General features: G+C 44.2%; 1 protein-coding gene across 2 annotated transcripts in view; it reads right to left on the bottom strand.

Annotated features, from left to right (window-relative positions):
• Window positions 1-15,567, bottom strand: part of Ror1 (receptor tyrosine kinase-like orphan receptor 1) — a 349,016-nt gene that overhangs the window by 108,045 nt on the left and 225,404 nt on the right. Inside the window, exons 3-4 of one of the 2 annotated variants that reach the window (NM_013845.5) lie at window positions 2,864-3,151; window positions 2,246-2,276 (exon numbers count right to left, since the gene is read on the bottom strand). In NM_013845.5, the coding sequence (NP_038873.2) occupies window positions 2,246-2,276; window positions 2,864-3,151 (319 nt within the window). Of the gene's footprint in view, window positions 1-998; window positions 2,277-2,863; window positions 3,152-15,567 lie in introns of those variants that run through there. The other variant, NM_001312690.1, reaches the window with a different exon arrangement.

The following is a 15,567-nucleotide window of genomic DNA, read 5'->3' as shown; positions in this document are numbered from 1 at the left end:
CATTGGGGACTCTGAGGGCACAGATGGCAACTACGACCCTGCCTTGGAGTTAGTATTAGGAACTCTTAGAGACAGAGTAAGTGCTGGTAGTTGAGAAAGGTGGAAATGCCTTGAGTTTTTAAGGGAAAAAAATAAAGAGTGCTGGGGTTGGGGCTATGGCTCAGCAAGCAAGAGGGCTTGCAATGCAAGCCTGAGGACCTGAGGTCAACTCTTCAGAAGCCATATAAAATGCCAGCTATGGTTGCGGGGGTCTGTAACACCAGTGCTAGGGGTTGGGGTAAAGAAGAACTGTTGGGACTTGCTGGTCACCAGCCTAAGTCTAGGTTCAGTGAGAGACCCTGTCTCAGGGGAATAAAGCAGAGACTCGTAGAACAGGACATATTCCAACATCTCACATGCACATGTACACACTAAGTAAAAAAACAAAATCAAAATGCCAACTCGGAACTCCAAAATGATAGAGATTGAGCTGAAAGGGGCTCCGCTAAGTTCCGAACTTGGGTTGAAGTTTTAGTTAAGTTAACATGGCTGACCTAAGCAAACATGGCAGCTATCTGTGGCGTGCTATAGCTGACTAAACTCAACAGGCGCTCAGACAGCAAACATGAGACACAAGTGTCTAATGACGACATATCCTTTTTGCTGTGATTCAATGTCTTTAGTGAAGGTCAGACTCCTCTTCAGGTATATCAGCAATTCACAAAGCTGATGGATTCCCTTTGTATAATATTAAACCATGGGACACTGGCTTCACCAGAAAAATGGCCATCCAGAAAAAGCTGACATGCAGAAAGGAGGACACATCAGCACTTACAATCCGTAGGGATTACAAAGAAGTAACTTTCTCATGCAAAAGCAGCAGGCAGAAAGTCAATAGCCCTGGGCAGAACAGTAAAAGGGAAGTCAGTGGACCACAAAAACCAGCCTGTGACCGGATTATCGGCCACATTAGAAACACAGATTAATACGAACAAATAACGGACCCGTGTGGGAAGTGGTTTTACGGCATGTAACAAAAGTTTTAATCTTTGTTTAAATAAGACTTCAAAAGAATTCCATATACAAAGGAATTGATGAGACAACTTAAAAAAAAAAAAAAAGAAAGAAAGAAAGAAAAGAAAAGTCAGCATCAAGAGATGCAAGGGTGAGTGGCCAAACTCCGGCCTTGTTCTGAGGTCAAGCCGTATTTCAGATCTCAGCAAGCAGAATGCAATGAACGCTTGGAGATTTTAAAGACTCTTTCATAGTTGCCTTTAACTGGCTGATGAAACAGCAGAGCAGTGTGGCTGAAGGCCAATGTTTATTTTTACCCAGTACCTATTTTATTAATGGGATTGTGGGCCACTGGGCCTCCAGGTACACAGCACTGCACTAAAATGCCCCACTCTGTAATTAAGTGGCGCAGAGGGGATTAGACCAAGCTAAGTGGCTGCTACTTTTCAGCCTGGTGTGGTCCAGGCCAGGCATGCTGAGGCTCTCATGGCAGACCTGGTGAATTCTACCTCAGAAGTCTACAGAATATGGGATTGGGGGTTTCCCTGCAAAGCAAGAGTTTGAATAAATGGGTCTTTCTCTCCAAATAAAAATATACATAAAGAGAGGGGGAAAAAAGCCCTCCTCAAGTAGATGTTTCTAGAGTGAAAGACGAGAATCCCTCAGGCAGAATAATAAACGCATCAACAACAGCATCATTTAAAGAAATGGAATCCTTAGACTCCGTTATCAAGGGACTTGGAAGGAATCTAACTTCTAGGGGACTCTCAATCCAAGACGGGGCTCTCCCTCCTCTTTGTGAGTTAGAACTTCAGCTGCTGAGTTCTTTGAAAGGAGTTAAAAAAAAAATAAAACGATCAGCTAATGTTGCCCTGTGCAATAATTCAAAGCATCAGCAATGCTTGTAGAATGTAAAACAGACCCTGTGAGCAGGAGGAAAACGTCTCAAAGCCAGCGTTCTATCATTTTTTGTTTGATTTGACCAAATCCACTGTTGCCGCTAACTGTTAGATTCATTTAAAAATAGTAAATGAAGGAAGAGCTTAGCTTTGATCAGTCAGATTCCTGATCGCCAGGCTGGAGATGACTGCCAGGGCTGGTCTCCTGTGGACTTCACATCAGAGAGACGGCAACGGCAATGGCATCTGGAAACACAGTGTTCTGGCCCAAGCACAGGACAGCATTGCCTCTGCCCAGAAATCTACAGGGAAATGCTTAGAAACGACAGAGCGTGGAGATGTGGAGTACTTACGAGGATCCTGGGCTTGCGGTCGGAGGAGGCCCTAAGGGAACAAGAGAACAACAAAAGAAACAGTCTGGGTAACTGGAGGCTGAGGGAGAGTGTAGCCACCAATGACAATGGATGTTGCCACCCTTAAGTGGTTTTTCTTGGATTCACGATTTTGCCCTTAGTTCCCCTCCACCCCACCTCTGTGAATCAAAGAATACCAGTGAGAACATGCCCATCTCCCACAGCACTGGGTCTAAAAAAATAATCAGACGAATGCAGAGCAGCATTCATTTATAGAGTAGCCCCTGCCCCTCCAGGAGGCTTAGTGGCTGCATATGGGAAGGTATAAACATTTCCAACCCCTCTGGGCAAGGGGTTCTCTGTGCTGAGAACTAGATGCCACAAGGCTCTGGTGGACAGGAAGTGACATCAGAGAGAAGTGGTCTCTAGTCCTCCTTTGCTGTTATAGAACTAGGTCACTCTAACGATAAAAATTCCCTACTGGGTGGGTTACTTATTGGAAACTAAATACAATGGCATCAAATACAATATGGGTCTCAATAAGTGTCTTCATGGACTCTGGTTGTCCCAACACACTGCACCAATGACCTGTGATGAAACCAACTGAAGGCTGCTTACCAAATTTGACAAACAGGACACCAGTGGTAGACACCACTTTCTTGCCATTTGTTGCCACACACTGGAAGTAACCAGTGTCTGTGGTGTCAAGGTTTCTAATCCGCAGCCGAGAGCCATAGTTGGTTGCCCGGAAGGAGATTCTCCGAGGTTCTTGGACCACAGGTGCATCATTCTTGAACCAGCGGATACTGGGAGGTGGATTCCCAGACACTTTGCAGTGCAGTTCTGCAGTCTGCCCCAGGGACGTTGTGATGTTATTCATCGGCTCATCAAGGGTTAAGTAAGAACCTGTGGACAAGAAAAGAAGAGGCAATGAGAGGGGGACACAGCTGAAGAACACCCCCTTTCCAGGGTGTCCCTTGGGTCACAATGAGATGGGCCAGTTCACGGACACAGACCAGAAACAGACAAGTGGCTGCACTTACTGAGATCCCATGGCTACTGATATGCCCTACAGAACCCCGTGCTGGGACAGAAGAGTGGGCTGACCAGAATAGAAGGCCTACGTGTTCACCTGAGTCCATTCCACTCATGGAGAGCCAGCCATACTCTCAGACAAGGAAAGGGAACTTTTTGAGTTTTATATAATAAACAGATTATAAAACTAGTACATGTTCCTTATTGAAAATAATAATATGTTAGAAAAAAAAGGAGAAAATAGAGACAAAGACCAAAAAAAAATCACTTTAATTAGATTCTTTCCACCTCTAAATAATACATTCACAACTTCTGACAAACATGTTTGTTTATCTTGGGTAAGAAAGAATCAAACTCTGGGGAAAAAATAAAACCAAGAGCAACACAATTGTTTCCACACCACACCACACCACACCACACCACACCACACCACACCACACCACATCAGATCATGAAGTGTACCCTAAACCTTCTTATTGATAGTATAAAGCTCATGGGGACCAGATCACTACGAGACATGGGTAATAGGCACTTTCATAATATCCCTCATGTGAGCCAGAAAAAGCCATGCTGTGTCATCCATCCATCCATCCATCCATCCATCCATCCATCCATCCATCATTCATCTGCCACCTACCTATCTAAACTGTCCATCACATATCAATCCAGCATGTAATTTTAACTGAAATGAAATTTACTCTCTATGTAACAAACACACTGAGCTGAAACAGTCCCGCAAGTACTGACAAATGTGTACACCTGTGTAACCAGTGTCCTATCCAGAGAGAACATCAACACCCCAGAAACTGTTCTTGACTCCTTTGTAGTTGGTCCCAGCTCCCAAACCTTGCCTCCCACCCCTCCCCCAGGCAACCGCTGTTCTGATTTCTATCATCATAGAAAGCAATCTTGCTGATGGCAGACTTTCACATAGGTGGAATGATAATGCGATTACATTTGCAGCTGGCTTCTCTTGAGATGTGTTCCATTAAAATTTTTAATGAAATTAAGTTTTCTTTAAGCTTGTTCTTCAATAGTGTTTAGGAAACAATAAATACTGTAGAATTCAGTTACAGATAATACATCATTTTTAAATTTAAAGTTCAATACTTGAAGCTGCTGTTCATCAATATGCCTCTTTTCAGGTTTCACTTGCCATGAGTACTCATTCTGGGGTAGGTTATTCCCCAACAGGCGTTTTCTCTTCTCTCTGTCCTTCCCTAGACCCTGTAGAATTCTGTGCTCTGAACATAACAGTCATTGCCATCTTCATTAGAGCAACATGATTACCCACAAGAGAGCCTAAAGCCTGGAGTCAAAGACTGGAGCGAAGAGGATCGTCAGCCCCTTCCCCGAGATTTCAGCCACCTCTCCATACACCATGGTTAAGCCTTGACACAGGGTTCTAGCTGAATGTGTAAATTTAAATTACTGCTTATGGTCAGTAGCTACTACTATGTTGGACACCGCAGAGCAAAGTAAATTTGTTGAATTTAATGGAATTTTATTGGGAAATAACGTTTTGTTTCTTGAGATATTTAACTGGATAATTTAATTACCCCAAAAGCCTATAAAAGGGACTCATAAAAATAAATGATTATTTTTCTAAAAGTTTGCACAGGAAGATTGGGGTGGCCTGTGCTGCTAGTCGCTACAGCCTCACAGGGCCATCGTGCCCACCTGAATGACTTTTTATCACATATGTAGTAGGACGAAGTTCACCATTTGCTCTTGCTCCAACCATATACCTTGCATCTCACGCTGGCAATACTCTCTCCAGTGGGATCAGGAGTCCACCAGGGACTGTGCTAGAGCCTTACTTTTTTATATGCATATTCTGATCTCTATCTTGGAGCATGTTTCTCTAAGCTATCTATAAGTTATGTATCTATCAATTCATCCATCCTTGGCCCATGGGTGTGACTGCAGCTGGGTATAGGCACATGTGTTCCTAAGATGTTTGAGAGATGCCCAGAAGGTAGAAAGGACTAATTAACAGCTCCTTGGGGTACCATGGCTTAACACCCTCAGTGGATTATGATACACTCTTTCTAGACAGAAACTTGGAAAAGCAACCCTACAATCCATATAAGTCTAGCAGCTGATACTCTACTAGGTTCTGGAATTTGATTGGCTGGGTTTGAATATTCAGGTGTTCACTCTGCCTCCCATGCTTATCTGTATAACCTGGGGCAAGATACTTAAGCTCTTTGTATGTTAGTGTGACTAACGAAAAAGTGAAATAGTAAATAGGGTCCCACCTGGGAAATCTGTTAAAGAAGATTAAAATTAAGTTGAGCCACACAAGTGTAGTTCTTAAGTCAGGGTTTGCTGAAACCCAAGAATCAAAAATGTTAACTTATGATATTGCCCTGGTTTCTATGACAGTGACTTCGGTGAGAGGATTTTTCACAGATGTTCCCTTCCTCTACCTCCCCTAGTCCTGTAATGTCTAGATAAGATATAGGAAAGGGATATTAATCACAGTTCATACTGAAGAAGAAGCAATATGAACCAAAGGGTAGCTGACAAGCTTCATACAGTTGGCTTTCCAATGTCCCAGCAGTCACAGGCCTTCAAGTCTGAGGCTTAGCCAACACTCCATGAAGTTCAACGGCAGCAAACACAGACTGTAGTAAAATCTTCATGCCAGGGATTTGCTGCAGTGTTCTCCCTATCTCTTCAAGGAAGGAACATGATCACCCCCTTCCTGAGGAGAAATCTAGAGTTACAGAAGTCAATTGACTTGCCCAAGGCTTATTGCCATACTGGGCACAAGTCCTATCCCTCTAGCTTCCCCACTTAGCTGTTCTACTCCATGACCTGCACGGAGAGCAGAGCCTACTGGACACGCACACTCTTTGTCCAAGCCCTTCCTCAGCTCCAGGTAGAACTGTCTGGGAAGGGGTCTGGGCTGAGGCTGGTGTTTCTGTTATCAGTTTTTCTGGGAAGCCAAGCTTGTGTCTGACTATTCTGCATGCTATTTGGTAATAGAACTATCTGTAATAGATCACCTCTCTGTGAAAGCACTAGGGGGCCACGTCATGTGGTCAGTGCTTCTCCAGAGAGACCAAAAGAACCTAAATGCATCCCTATGTTCATTAATCAGGTAAGAAACAGATTTGTTTGTGACTGTGTAGCTGCCTCACCTAAGGTATGAAGCTGGCAAATGCTCTGTGAGTTAGTTCAGCCAAGAACAGAAGTGTCAGGATGGGGGGTCTCAATCAAGCAACACAAAGACACTCTGTCAGGCATTAAATGATAAAGCATGTTGCACTCTATCTTTCTTTACGTGTGTGTGTGTGTGTGTGTGTGTGTGTGTGTATTCCTGTGTGAAAGTGGAGCCTTGTCTCAGCATATGTGTTTCACAAATCAAACTCGGATCATCTGGTTTAACAGCAAGTACCTTTCGACACTGAACCATCACACCAGCCCTTCCTCTGACTCTCTTAACAAGCCCTTTCTTGGTCTATTTTCTTCTAAGAACTTTCTGTGGCTTCATATGTCATGCTAGGTGACTAACTCTGGGCTATGCACACCACGCTAGACGTGACTGTTGCAGACTGTTTGTAAGAGGGTGGAGGAAAAGTTGCTGAGACCATAGGGTCAAGGGCTAGTTCTGCCACTAACAGCCATGAGGACTGAGTTGTCACGGGAACAGAATAACTTCTTCAGGGATTTGATTTTCTTATCTATTATCTGGGCCCTTAGAGTTTTCTCTACTTGGGGCAATGTATGTTTCCACAGGAGAGATGCAGAGCCACTGCTGAACTTGAATAGCATGCAACACTACTTGGGTTCTATACCTTTCCCTGGATTGTAGCACTTTGGTGGCTGGAGCCAGTGCCTCTGACAATGCATGCTTGGGCAATGGAACATGTCTCATTCTTTGCCCTTCTTCCCTAGACTAGCAATGCTGAGATGGCAGGTGAGTGACAGGTAGTTACGGCTGGCCTTGAGAGAGGAAAACAATGCAGTTCCATGAACTCCACCTCTGTCTCTGTGCTTCTGGGCAAACCTGGGCAACGAGAACAGTGGTGATACACCATAGTGGCTAACACCTACCTGGTACTTACTGTCCTGGCAGACATTGTTAGAAGCATTCTACTTGGGAGACACTTAAGACACAGAGAGATAAGAGAGTTGTCCACGACCACAAGACAGCAAGCAACCATTAAGATTTAAAACAAATGATTTCAGCTCCAAAGTGCATGCCCTAGGGCAGAAGGTCTCACACAGAGGACTTGGGGGTGTTATGGGAATGAGAGACAGGTTTGATCATAAAATGTATTCATCTATACAATAAAATAATAAAAACAGAAAATTCAAAGTTCTTGTTCTTAGGACCCTTACATACTGTTCAGAACACTGAGGACTCCAAAGAGAACTTTTTTCTTTTTTTTTTTTTTTTTTTTTTTTGCAATTTGTTTAATTTGCTGAAAACTAAAATAACCCAGTAATTAATATAAATGTCTTAAAGAAAAAGAAACTATATTCTAAAGATACGATAGTGAAGAGTGGCACCATTCTAACTTGCTGCTGGTGTATTCTTTGATGTCAGGTCAGGGAGCTGCCTCTTGTTTCAGGGCTCAGTGGGCTGAGAGGCATTGTACTGATTGAGACAATCTGGCCCAGTGTCCTCTTATCACCCTTCCCAGATGCCCTTCCCTGCCTCTATAGTCTCATCTTCTGGGAGGGTCTCTTGGCAGGCTCTCAAGACAATGGTTTAGCTTGAGCGTTGAGCTCTATAAGTCAGAGAGTAGGGAGTGGCTATGTGAGCATGTATGACGTATGGGGTCAAGTAACTGAATGCAGAGGTCAGAAAAAAAAATTGGCAACAGTAAAAGGTTTCTGAACATGTAATGACCAAAAGTTAATTCAAAATCAATCCTACAACGAACTGGAGGTGTTTCTGGCAGCTCTTGTCATGACACATTGTGTAATCTCTCCACAGCCTTGTTTCTGAGCACACAGCATGTGCACTCTCTGTTGTGCATGCCAGCACACCACATAACTCCAATAAGGGCCCCCTGAAAACCATGGCTCAAATACAAGACTATCAGATACACGGACTGCAGACCTCTTACTGCATAGGCAAAGTTTTCTGCTCTTGCTGAAATGTAATGGTTTGGTTTTGCAAACCAAAGTCTTTTAATATTTTCCTAGTGTCATTCCTCAGTGTGTAAGTATCAATTTAGTTTGCCTTTGGACTGTTTTCTGTTAGAATGCTGTTAGGAAAACTTGCTGTGATATAAGTGTGCCGTTTATGACTGAGCGACACTTGCTCTCTTCTCTGTGAGCAGCTGTCTGTATTAACTGCTGTCCTCTGTACAAAGACACCACCCTGATAAGGACTGAGAGAAGCACTGATCTGTAGGTATATATATTTAGTAGGTCATTAGATACTGTGTTCATTCAGAAAAATAATGATAGTAGGCTTACTCCTGGTACCCATGAGATCCCCAGCTACAGATTCTGAGCCAAAGTAAAGGCGCCAGATATGTGGCTTTGTCTGTGGAATGTGCCTTAAACACAAGCAGAAAGAGGTTGGTTATCTCTGTATTGATTATGGGACTGCTGTGGTACCCGTGGACAGATGTTGCCAGGGTGGTTGTTATTGTCCCTTGTGAGGTTCACACTTGAGGAAAAGTATTGAAGACTCTTCTTGGCCAGCATTTTGTATAGTACCTTCCAGAAAGAGGAAAGCTAGTCAGTAAGGAAGAAGTTTCCAGAAAAGTACCCAGTTGGATTTTTCAAAGCCCTATCACCAAAGCATGTGACTTCTTCGGTAATTGATAAAATCTTGCCATCAAGTTCTGGTGGGTATCCAAGAGCATGGCAAATAGTTGGGATTGTTTTAAGGGGATGTCTTTGGAGTCTCCCCTGACCAACAGCTCAAGGGAAAGTATCCTACACCCAGCACTGGCCTCTGTGCTTGGCAACTTATGGCTTCTGGGTCAAGCATTAGCCCCTGTAGGAGTCATTCCAGTCTAAAGTTACTGTGTGTGTGTGTAGACACATTTATGTATGAAGCTTAGCTCTCCCCAGACCTTCTTCTCATCCCTCCCTTTCTGTCTCCCTCTATGAAACCCTTCTCACAAAGTTAAGAAGAAAAATCTCAAATCCAAAGTTCTGAGAAGGCCAGAACTAAACAGCATCTTCCAGAAATGATAGGACCATTGCGTTTAAGCACTCAAAATTGCTATGGTAACCTGTGTAAGACCTGCACAGGATTAACTCAGCCAACATTCCAGCATGTAGCAGTAAACGGCTTCTGAGCTCCTACTGCTAGCTGAGCGGCTATTGACATTCTCAAAGAATAAAAGTACTATATTAAAATAAATATAGTCTGTCTTAAGTCATGGTTCTATTGCTGTGAAGAAACATTGTGATCAAAGCAACTCTTATTTCTAAAAGTGAATTAATTGTGGGCTTGCTTACAGTTTCATGTGGGAGCTTGGTGGTATTCATGGCACTGAAGCAGCAGCTGAGAGCTACACCCTGATCCACCGAAAGAGACAAACAGAGACAGGAAAAGAGAAGAGGGAGGGAGGGCCTGGCATGGGTTTTGAAATCTCAAAGCCCACCCTCAGTGACACATTTCCTCCAACAAGACCTCATCCTCCTAATTCAAACTCCCTGGTGACTAAGCACTCATATGTATGAGCCTCTTAGTGGCCCTTGTCATTTAACACACCACACTATCAATCAATCAATCAATCAATCAATCAATCAATTGCTGTTTGTGTTGTTCAGCTGAGTTTTATCTTAAAAAAAAAGAAAAGAAAAAAGAAAGAGAAAAACAAAGTGTTCAGTGAGTTTTGACTTGGGATTAGCACAAAATCTCCAGCCATTTCTGAAATGGCCCCTGCTGTTTTGTGGTGCCTATTTAATCAAGTCAGCACTGACAATTCTAGAATCAAAATCTCAATCATCTGTGAAGTGCTGAAGACGCTCTTCCTCCTGCAGCGTCAAGTTTCCAGCCAAGACAGTAAGCACACCCATCTCACTAATAAGCAAATTTGTTTTTATCTTTAGCCAATGGTAAAATTATGTGTTAGCAGAAATCGTTGTAAGGTAAATTTCTTTATAGTGTCTAACTTGTATACATATTCTATCTACTGGTATACACAGGGTCATATCAAACTTTCTGGAGTGAAAAGGGCTGTGGGTCCAGAGAGTTTAAGAGGCCCTGTTCTAAACCAGCAGCTAGAAGCCATGGGGCCATCCATCCCACGTGATTGTCATGACCAGGCAAAATGTGGGGTTCACCCCATATTTTTTATGCCTTTTTTTTTAATAGTGCAGGAAAAACAATGTCACTACTTTTTAGTGCCATTGGTTCTTCATGACTTGTAGAAAGCGACAACCATGTCTTTGAACATCTACAAGGCATTACACTGTTTGGAGCACTACACACATGGACCTTTTTAAACTTGAAATAATCCTACGAGCCAGATATTATAGTTACTCTCATTTCAGAGATAAGGAAGCTGACATACAGAGAGGCTAAACAGTTGCCCAAAGTCACACAGCCAGAACCTAAGGCTTTCATTTCCAGGCATCAGCCGATCTCCCCTCCACTCCCCTTCTGTCCCCAGCTCTTACAGGATTCAAGATGCTCTGTACATTCTGAGCCCATCCAGCCCATGGCAATCCAGACTACAAGTAAGTAGCCCAGTGCTAGCTTCGTACTCTGTAACTGGATGGAGGACGGGGCTGTGCAGACAGCCAAGGCACCTTTCGAGGGAGACCTAATCAACCTAAAAAGTGAAGTGCAAGGAAAAGGAGGGGGTTTATGGGTTCTTTGGGAGTCAAGGTTCCATTTCCTTCTTTCCGTTCCATCCTCTTCCTGGCCCTGCCCGTGTTACTGAGAATTTCACAGGTATTTAATAAACGTGGGTTGATTAAGTAAATGAAAGGCTCTAGGGACTTTCAGCCAAACTAGCTCTGGAGACACTCCATTTATCACCAACTGCCTGACAAGATGTCACATCCACAGGTCCACAAATCGCTCTCAGCATTTATGGCTTCATTTTTCGAGTGCCCGCCCACCTCTCCACAGGGAAGGCAAGGCCAAGAGTTATGCTCACATTCTGACAGGTGAGAGAGACTGAGATATGAAATGTTTCCCACCTCTTCGCCATGGCAACCCAGCCAACGGCTTGGAAGCAGGTCACCATCAGGACCAGGCCTCAGCCTCAGAAGAGGCCCCAGCCAAAGCCCAAGCCTCCCCTGTAGAAGAGGGAGGGGTTCCCAAGATGAAATAAAATGCTTAGCTAAACATAAAGGACGGCTGCCAAACACAGTTAGGTCATCGCACTGGCTAAGCGTGCACACGGTTCATGCTATCAACCTGCAGCCGCTTTCCGCACACTTCACCATAAATGCTTCTGACTCACTATCTAGGAAAATAGTTTTTATCTTAATAAACTCAATACAGAGCATAATCTAAATCAGCTTGCACATTCTTGGGTTGGAGCCACAAGCTGTATTCAATAAATATCAGACGAAATAGCAAGGGACTTCCAAATACCCATGGGCAGTTTCTTGGGAAATGGAACAGGGATGGGTCTGGGCAGGTGGAGCAGGAAGCGCCGGAGTGGAAGGCAGTAGGGATGAGCAGTATTTATAAGGAACTGTTGAAACAGGCACCTTGGTGTGGGAGAGTTTGGCTCCTTATCCACCCCTTCCTTGGTGTCACTCAATTTCTCTGAGCCTCAGTTTGTTTAGCTGTAAAATGGGCCAATGACATTTTTCAAGAGACTTGTGAGGATTTAATGTGATAAACATTGAAAGCATTCAAAAAATATTGGCAAGTGAGTTCTACCACCAGAGATTATAATCTAATCAATCCAAGGTAGTCTCAGCAGGAGCAAAACGGCCTCACAATTTTCTTGAGTAGTTAATAGGAAGAAATACATAGTAAAATGGTCAAAACTTTCTGCCCAGAGATTCCCGCCTAGCTTTCTGCTAAGCCCAGAAATTACCTGATTCCACAACCTGATCTCCAGAAGAATTTCCCACCATGATCTCTATAGTTCACACCAAAATCTCCGTGGCAGAGTCAAAACAAATCCCTAGTTGGAATTCTACCTGGATTCTCCATGTAGGTCTCAGCCCCTGTACAAAGTAGGTAAGATGTAGTTCAACATCTCTGGCCAAGCAAAGCTGCTGCCGGCCAGAAGGATGAAGGGGATGCTCGGCCTGGCCACTCACATTTGCTTGGGAGCACGAGTATGATGGAGCAAGGGATGCTGGGGCTGAAAAGCCCCGAGGGACTCTTGGAATTGAAGAGCATCTGTCCACTGAACCAAAGTTAACAAATGGCAAATAAGGCAGAGAAGGCTATGCACATCAGAAAAGAGAAAACACACAATGTTTTAAAAACATACCTAGACCTGGACCCTTTATATCTCAGCAGGAGGGGCAAATGATGCTTATCCCTGCTGCCTGAGCCCAACAAATCCAGACAGCTCAAAGGGGCCAGAGAATTGCTTTAAGGACAGTTGTATTAAAATGGACTCTTTAGCACCCAGGAAACTGGTCCCTGCCCTCTACTATTATAGTTAAGATGTATGGAGAGTCACAATGGCTGGATCTAAGAGCTTAGAATGTTTTGGATTTGGTTTTGATGGATAGAGATGTGAGGAGGGGTGTGGTAGCTCCTGCTAACTTCCTCAGGCTCTGCATATATACAACTGCCCCTCATCTTCAGCCCAGTCCTGGGATGTGTGGCAGCTCCTGCCCTGCTGGGTTTCAGAGGTGTCCCCCCCCCACCCCCCACTGGGAGTGACAGGACCTTCTTGCTGTCAGGAGCCTCCTGTCCATGTCATCTGCTTTTCCCATCCACCCCGAGCTTTACAGTTTCTTTCCATTATGAACTCCGGCCACTGCTAACTGACCTCTAGTGCCATCTTCCCACAGCACAGGCTGTAGCATTCTTCCTCAGTATGTACTCCTTTGTAGGGTCTCTCACAGGTCATGGGCAGTCACCAATTCCAGCATTTTGTCTTCTAGTTATGAACTTTTGAGAGTGTTATGAACTGAATGCATGTGCCCTCCTGACAGTCACATGTTAGAATCTTATCTTACAGGGTGCTGGCATTAGGTGGATAGGCCTTGGGAGGTGGTTAGGACATGAGGGGGCAGCCCTCATGAATGAGATTTGTATCCTCATGACAAAAGAGGCATCCTCTGCCTCACTCACCATAAGAGGACAAGAAGAAGATGGTGACATACAAGCTCAGATGAGGAACCTCACCTGAGCTGGAGGTGGCTGTATCCTGGTTTTAGCCTTCCAGATCAACCGTGTCAAAGGAGTGTCTATGGTTTAAAAGTCACCCAATGGTGAAGTAGACTTACAACAACCTGAACAGAGAGTAGACCTTGGTGCTGCAATATCCAACTGAGTTTATAACTCTCTGGTGTATGTGTGTGTGTATGTGTGTGTGTGTCCGTGTGTGTGTGTCCGTGTGTGTGTGTGTGTGTGTGTGTGTGTGTGTGCATAAATGCACATGCATGTGTGTTCAAGAGCATGTGAAGGCCTGAGGTTGATCCTGACAATCTTCCTCAGTTGCCCTTCCACCTTACTCACTGAGGCAAGGTATCTCAATCAAAACCAGAGCTCATCAATGTGGGCAGCTGCACTAGCCAGTTTGCTTCAGGATGACCTATCTCTGCCCTCTGAGGCTAGAGTTACAAGCCAATACACCTACCAATGGAATTTATCTGGATACTGGGTATCAAACTCTGAACCTTTTTCTCCTGGCTTGGCAAGTACTTTGACCACTGAGCCACCTCTCCAGCACCACTGGGCATTTATATAGGGGTATTGTTTTGTTATATCATGCTTACTAGGTGCAATATTTCATTTAAATTTTAAAATAATAAGAACATTCAGAACTCACAGCAGGAGTATGGCTAGCCCTCAGGTTGCTATTTTAATAACACAATTAAACTATCCAACTGAAATGTTGAACACAGGCTGTGGGCTTGAGAACTGCTTTCCAAGTCTTGGAGAAATGTTGACAAACTTGTCTCTGACCTTTCCCACCCATCTAACTTTAAAATGGTCATTAAAATATGCACATACCACTGGATCCTCATGACTGCCAATTTTTCTTAGCCTTTCAAACACCAAAATAAATCTAACAAAACCACAAGCTAATACAATGGTTCCCTATTATCCAGTAAGAGTCCGACTTAAAAATGGTAGAGGAGGCAAAGCAAACATTGGGGACACCCAGAGTTTTAGACTTCTAGGTGTAGGCCCTACATACCAAGCTGAGCTCTAAAAGAGGCAAGCTCCTCCATTAGGGTTGAATTATAAACCTTTGAAAAATGCTGACAGACCTTAACCGGAGCAGGACAGGATGAGCGGCTCTGTGTAACGAACCTCTAAATGACGAGAGATAGTATCTAGAAGGCCAGGCCTGAAATACATTTCTGGTTTGGGCTCTAGGCCAAAGTAAACAGAACAGATCGTAAGTCAGCCCTGTGATTTGAGTACCTTCAACAGGAGGCCTGCTCCGGCCTCAGCCTGGAGTGTAGTCCTCTCTGTGCAAGCCTGTGGCTGGCTGTGTCTCTGTCATGCCAAGGCCACATGTGCTCTCTGCCCAGGAACCCTGAGCAAAGCACAACCAGGACACATCAGAGCCTTGCTTGAAGACAGTGTGTTGTTTTGTTACCCTGGTCAGTCTGAGGCAGCAGCCTACCCCATCTTAATACATTCCCAGGCAGCCCATAGCTCCATGTGGAGCCTGGGTGGTTTTCAAAACAAAAGTGTGTCATTCTGGCCGGTGAATTTCTGTTCCTATGGGGACCATGAGGTTAGAGCATCTCAGTTTTCCACAGTCGTATCTTGATTGAACAGGATCCGAATCCCTTCGGGTGTCAGTCAATATTCCAACTTGGATCCACTGAGATTAACAATCTCCTTTCAGGTTTTCAGAGAATGTAAACTTCTGGCACTGTGCGTGAGCACACAGACCAGCCCCCCCCCAACCCCCCCCCCAGGCCCCCTGAAAATCTCTACTTGCTTCACATTCTGAAAGAATCTGCTGACTTAGTCACATCTCAGGTCTCTTTGTTAAGCATATGCCACCTGAATGGTCATTCTCTTATGAATGAGGTGGTTTGGCCCTCAAATTTTGAAGCAAATTCTTCAACAACTTGACATATCTGCTCCAGAGCTTTTGCAAAAAAAAAAAAAAAAACAACCAAATCAAACCAAAAACAAACATGGAGCAATCTGGAGATAAAAACTAGGAGGGCAGTTGGGGTGT

The sequence above is a fragment of the Mus musculus genome, chromosome 4 (genome assembly GCF_000001635.26).
Source record: "Mus musculus strain C57BL/6J chromosome 4, GRCm38.p6 C57BL/6J".
Lineage (NCBI taxonomy): Eukaryota > Metazoa > Chordata > Mammalia > Rodentia > Muridae > Mus > Mus musculus.
The sequence above is the reverse complement of the archived record's forward strand: the minus strand, read 5'-3'. Positions and strand labels throughout refer to the sequence as shown.